The following is a 5,872-nucleotide window of genomic DNA, read 5'->3' as shown; positions in this document are numbered from 1 at the left end:
CCAGATACTGCTGGACAAGTGCAGTAGGAACCACAGCATTAGAAATTATATACAAATACCTCTGGAAGTCAGCAAGCCTTCAAGAGAGCAAGTCAATAAATCCAGAAATGAATTAAATGAAAACTATCATGAAGCAAAAAAAGTGAAAACTGTAGCAAGTAATTGCACAGCAAACAAAAGGCAACATCCTGCCACAACAGGAGGGTGATGTTAGCTAATTCAGACACTGCCTAGGTGTACTGAGGAGGTAGTTTACTATAACATAATTACTGCTAGGAAAAAAAAAAAAAAAAAAAAAAAGAAGGAAAGGATTATTAAATTCACACAAATAAAAGCAGTCCAGGGGAATCAGAATGAAAGCAGCACTGGCAGAATTTTACATTGCCATCAGTCTGCTATAGAGAAGGTTCTTACAGGAAAATCAAATATATTGATCATTACTTCTGCAGAATACTAGATTTTAAACTCAATCAAAGTAAATCTTGGAGTAAATCAAAGATTTGGATCATTGGTGAAGAACTGTAACAGTCAACCCCACCCTCCATACCATTTTTTTTAGAAGTGGGTAAGAAAGATGAAAAGCCTAAAAAGAAATAGAAAAATAAATTGAAAACATTGTGGTCAAAAGACCAGGAACAGGTTTGGTCCAGTGGTGTCTGAAGTTGATGGTGAATCCTTAGGTGTCCTACAATAGATCAGTGAAATGGGACTGGATGAAAACAAAATACAAGTAAGATGGTTTGGGAGTGTTTAACTAAAGGGCACATCAAAAGGAGTGGAAAAAGGGTTAGCACTTCAGATTCTGCACAAAGGAATGATCTAAAAAATAAGATATATCTGAGGATTACAACCATATTATAAACTACAGCAGAGTCCAGGTACTGCAGATTTATGGTTACATACATAGAACACACATTCAATTTTATTTATCGCAGTACAGCTCACAGTTACCAGGCTGGAACTGCTTGTTGTGTTCACAAGTTTATTTCTTGTCATCTGACCATGTGATTTCATAATCTGTATATTCTTTCTTCAGTATCTCCACAGTCACTGAGTGATCTGCTTTTCCATAGCCCTGCAAGACAGAACAAATTGGACATTGAGTCTTCAGAATCATTCAGTTGTTCACATGCAAATCAAGCACAAGTTCTAAAAAGTTACTCTTGCAGTATCATGTTTTATTTTTTTTTTTTGTTATCTTCTCCAATTCCCTCCCCTCCCCAAATTCAAGTTCTAGAAAATAAATGAGATGGGGTCAAAAAGAGAATGCATTTTCCACACAATTTCTCCAGTAGAAAGCTTGGTTTAAAATGTTCCCAACCCATCAGCCACTGCATTCATGGAGTGTTCCTTTAAACCACACAGATTGCATTGGCCCCCTTCAATGTGTGAGCATACAAACGGCTGATTTGGCCCAGCTGAAGGGAAAGGGAATAAGCAAACAAATATGCATATTTGAGCACTATTCTGGCCACTAAAGAAATCAGTCTCCATGTTTTATTTATTTCCCATCTTGCCTTAGCTGATAATGGCACAATTTGAGGTATCTGTGCTCTTGAGCCACTGCAACTCCAAGGTAAAGTCAGATGACTCATGAGATTTTGAAACCTCATTTAAGAAATCACTGTTCAGAGTGTTACTCTGGCACTGAAATTGAAGGCAGTTGTGGTCACAGTGGCCTTCCCACTATTGTCTTACATGATCAGAGTTATCTTGGTTTCTTATTATAGAACATAACAACAGTGCAGTATACTGGTAGAAATCTGTGATTCACAGGTTATTTTTTCCCATAATATTTCACATGAAAGTTTACTTAGACTGAAAAAAGCCCCCAAGGTTGTATTATCAAACAAAACATACTCTTACTCATCACTGATGGCCCCAAAGAGGAACAGCTAAAATAAACAAGCATTTAAACTGAAAAGGTTAAAGTTGATGCATTACAAAATGCAAGCTTTTCAAAAATAACAGATAATCTAGTTATGTCAGTTGGAAAGCAACAGATCCATGGCTCTCTCTTGCCTTGGCAACCACTCTGAAGACCCCATTCACCCTTAAAAACAGCAGCACAGCTTCAAAAGAAGTTAATGACTATTTCTCTGGTTTCCATAAAACACCAAGATAGTTCTGTTTTAGAGTCTGACAACAAACCTTCAAGTCAAAAGAAGACTTAAACCTACATAATTAATATTTTAACTTCTGACCTGGGACTGAGGTCATCTGAGCCTGGGGGTCTCTGCCTGACAGAAGCCCTCAAGGCAATAAAGCTCTGCTTTACCTGATACTGCTCTGGAAACATCAAGGCACCAAAAGCAGGGAATAAAGTATATTTCTCAGACTGCAAGAGCCTACCACCGCCTCTGACACTTAATTTGGCAGCTCAATTAATAATACAGGTGTCAAATCTCACCTAAAAATGCAATCATGATGACCACCAATTATCAGAAGAATTTAGTGTGATAAGCATTACACACTGCCTTCCCACCTCACACAAATCCTGAGGAGTTTTTTTTCTTTCCTATGATTCCAGCATCATCTTGAAACAAAAGCAGCACTAACAGAATTGGTAGTTCTGTTTAAAAACACTTAACACATTCAAGGCCCAGCCTTCACTGCTCACCAAAGGTAAGCAGATTTGAAGTAACCCTCAGTTCCTATAGAAAATTAAATGAACTTAACAGAACTATTTTCTTCTTGTCTCCTTTAGAAACTTTACTCAGTTATTACTACAGAAGCAGCTTCGCTTCATCACTGAGCAATATCAGAAAAAGACTATAGCACATTCCCTAAGTTAGAGAAATTCTGACCATTTACTGAGTTTTTCCCAGAGAAAACAAATTTAAACAGAAAAATAAGAGGTAACAAAACTGCTACTTTTATTCCCACAAACCGCATTACTACATTTCCACCTACTTAAAATTTACCACACCCAAACTGTATCTACTCTTCTCACCCAACACATACACAGAACATTCACAGTTTAGCTGACTTGCCAACCAACATTTTTATTGGCAGATAAAGATCATACAATAACGAGATCCAGCCCCTGTGGCTACAAATGGGCTATTCCTGCTCCAGCAGTAGGACTAAAAGATTCTGAGTCAAGAGATGCCAACTTCCATTTTTAGTCTTAATTCTAGCTTAACTCAATGCTGACTAATACCAACTTTATCTCCTGCCCCAACACTACTGTTTTTCGAATGTATCTCAAAAGTGAGCCAGGCAACTTTTCCAGTTAATGTTTAAAATGTGATGTAAATTGCCAAAAGCCACCATTATTAACCAAGAATCCCAGAGCACCAGAGACAGGGAAAGGAGAAATGCACTTACTGTTGAGAGCCCAAATACCCTGATTTTCTTGTCTTTGCTATTATGTTCAATTTTCCCTCCTCCAAGGCACTTGCACTCATATCCCAGCTTTTCCATCTCGGGATTTACTTTTTCAAATATATGATCTGCACAAGGATGGTGAGAGCCATTAGAACAGACACTAGGCATCACACAGTCTAGAACCCATTTCTCATTTCACCTACAAGAGAGGAAGGTTTCTCTTCAGAAGCACAGAAAAGCTGCAGTTAAAGCCCTTTAGTTTTTACTTAGCATGTATCGTTCTCCAAAACGAGACTGATTGTGTCAGGAAAATTAATCCACAGACACCAGAGGTTTATGTCCAAAAAGGAGATAAAGAAGTCCGTAACTTCATTCGAATTAAGAGAGAGGTCATGAGTATTTCCCATGGGGTCTCTCAAATTGTCAGAGGACACAGCCTCCTTTTTATCCTGACTTCCCGGCCGCATTTCCATCTTTCCCCCTTGGCTGTGGTACTTGAGAGGTACAGACTCCCCCAGTCCCTTAACAGACTCCGTTTCTAACGTGTACTCCCCCGCCTTTTTTCTTTTTCCTTGTGTCTCTGTTCTTTTTCTGTAAATCCAGGGATTTAGCATAGTCTTGAGTGAGTAACAGTCTGCATCAATTCCTTTATTAATTAGGAATTAGTGGAATTCCTATGGAAATTATGGTTCCCCCTCCATCTCTTCTCTCACCGCTCAGTATCTGGCCTTACCTACCATCAGCCCCCAGTTTGTTCGTAAAAACACCTCCTCATTCCTTTCAACTGGGTTCGGAAATGGCACCTGACAGATATACTGCCCTAGTTTTCGTATCACACGGGGACGCAGAAAATGTGGAATAAGGGATTTTTGAGCTACTCCGGCCGGGGTCCCGCCCCGCCTCAGACCCTTGTCCGGGGGGCCCCGCTCCGCCCGCCCCCGCCCCGCGGGCCGTCACGCACTGTGGAACTCGGCCGCCTTGGTGCCGCGGACGATGTCCCGCCGCTCGCCGCCGCCCGGGCGGTGCAGGCGCACCAGGATGTACTTGAAGGTGCCCTCGGGGTCGATCTCCACGTCCCGCACGGCCGCCATGGCGCTGCCACCGCGGGGGGGGGGAGGCGGCGGGGGCGGGGCGGGCGCCACGGCGGCCCTGGGGGGACGGGCCCCGGGGGGACGGGCCCCGGGGGGACGGGCCCCGGGGGGACGGGCCCCGGGGGGACGGGCCCCGGGGGGACGGGCCCCGGGGGGACGGGCCCCGGGGGGACGGGCCCGGGCCGCGGCGGCTCCTTCACGGCTCCCGCCGATAAAAACGTGCCGAGTTACAGCGTTGGGTGAAGTTGCAAAGCAACGCTTCTACAGATCGCTCTTGCCTTGGTAACCGCATACAGCCTTAAAAATATCAGCCCGGCATCTGCTTAAAAACAGCAAATGACTATTTCTCTGGTTTCAATAAAACACCAGGGTGGTTCTGTTTTAGAGTCTGACAACGAAACTCCAAGTCAAGAGAAGCATTAAAGCAATATAATTAATATTTTAACTTCTGACACAGGACTGAGGTCATCTGGGCCTCGGGGTCTCTGCCTGACAGAGGCTTTCATGGCAATAAACTCTGCTTTTATCTGGTGCTCCTCTGGGAGCGTCAACACACCGAAAGCAAGAAAACAAGGTATTTTGCACAGAGTATAAGAACGGGAGTTGACCACTGTCTCTAACAATAGAGTGCCCTTCAAGAGAGCTCTTGTCCTGCATCCTTCCCTTTGCAGCAAGTGGCCAGGGCAAAGCAACGTGTTTGTGCCAGAGAAGAGAGTCACAGGGAGCCTGGTAGCTCTAATAGCCAATATTCCATAAGCTCTAATATCCAATATTCCATAGGTTATATATTACTAAAGTGGAATAAGAAATAGAAGTCTAACTCGTGGTTGTCTTATTTTATAGGTGCACCTGATGATTTAGGCAAGCCCCACACAACGATGACTCTACACAGATGTATAGAATGAATAATTTTGTAGAATCACTGAATGGTTTAGGTTAAAAGGGACTTTAAAGAGCAGTCTAATTAGGTTATTCCTGACCCCTGCTCTGGGCAGGGACACCTTCCACCATCCCAGGTTGCTCCAAGCCCCATCCAGCCTGGCCTTGGACACTTCCAGGGATGGGGCATCTACAGCTCCTCTGAGAACCTGTGCCAGGGCCTCACCGCCCTCACAGTGAAGAGCTTCTTCCCCATAGCCAATCAAAATCTATTTTCTTTCAGTTAAAAGCCATCCCCCCTTGTTACCACTTCACTGAAGACTAAATCTGTAATATTTACCAAAGGAAAAATAATTATTTTCTTGTAGTTCTAAAGTAAGAGAATAGTATTGTATCAAGCATTTACTCCAAAATCATGGAAGTTTCATGTTTTAAAGACTAAATTTTAAAAAAAAAAATCTTCAAAACATTTAGCACTTCAACATAATTACATTTTTAAGTTACATTGTGGATCATTTCTAACTGAACTATTTTATTCTTTTCATACATGCGAATATCAAGCTAATGTTAAA

At 42.4% G+C, this 5,872-nt stretch overlaps 1 protein-coding gene across 1 annotated transcript; it reads right to left on the bottom strand.

The window, feature by feature from the left end:
- Positions 1-960: 960 nt before the first annotated feature.
- LOC310912612 (14 kDa phosphohistidine phosphatase-like) lies at positions 961-4,428 on the bottom strand. The gene is made up of 3 exons (XM_083867314.1): positions 4,292-4,428; positions 3,331-3,455; positions 961-1,075 (listed from the first exon to the last, which is right to left on the bottom strand). Exons 1-3 carry the CDS (start codon positions 4,419-4,421, stop codon positions 983-985), a joined length of 348 nt encoding a protein of 115 aa, XP_083723440.1. The 5' UTR covers positions 4,422-4,428; the 3' UTR covers positions 961-982.
- Between the last annotated feature and the right edge of the window lie 1,444 nt (positions 4,429-5,872).

This window comes from Zosterops lateralis, assembly GCF_965231275.1.
Source record: "Zosterops lateralis genome assembly, chromosome: 9".
In the NCBI taxonomy this organism is placed as follows: Eukaryota; Metazoa; Chordata; class Aves; order Passeriformes; family Zosteropidae; genus Zosterops; species Zosterops lateralis.
The sequence above is the reverse complement of the archived record's forward strand: the minus strand, read 5'-3'. Positions and strand labels throughout refer to the sequence as shown.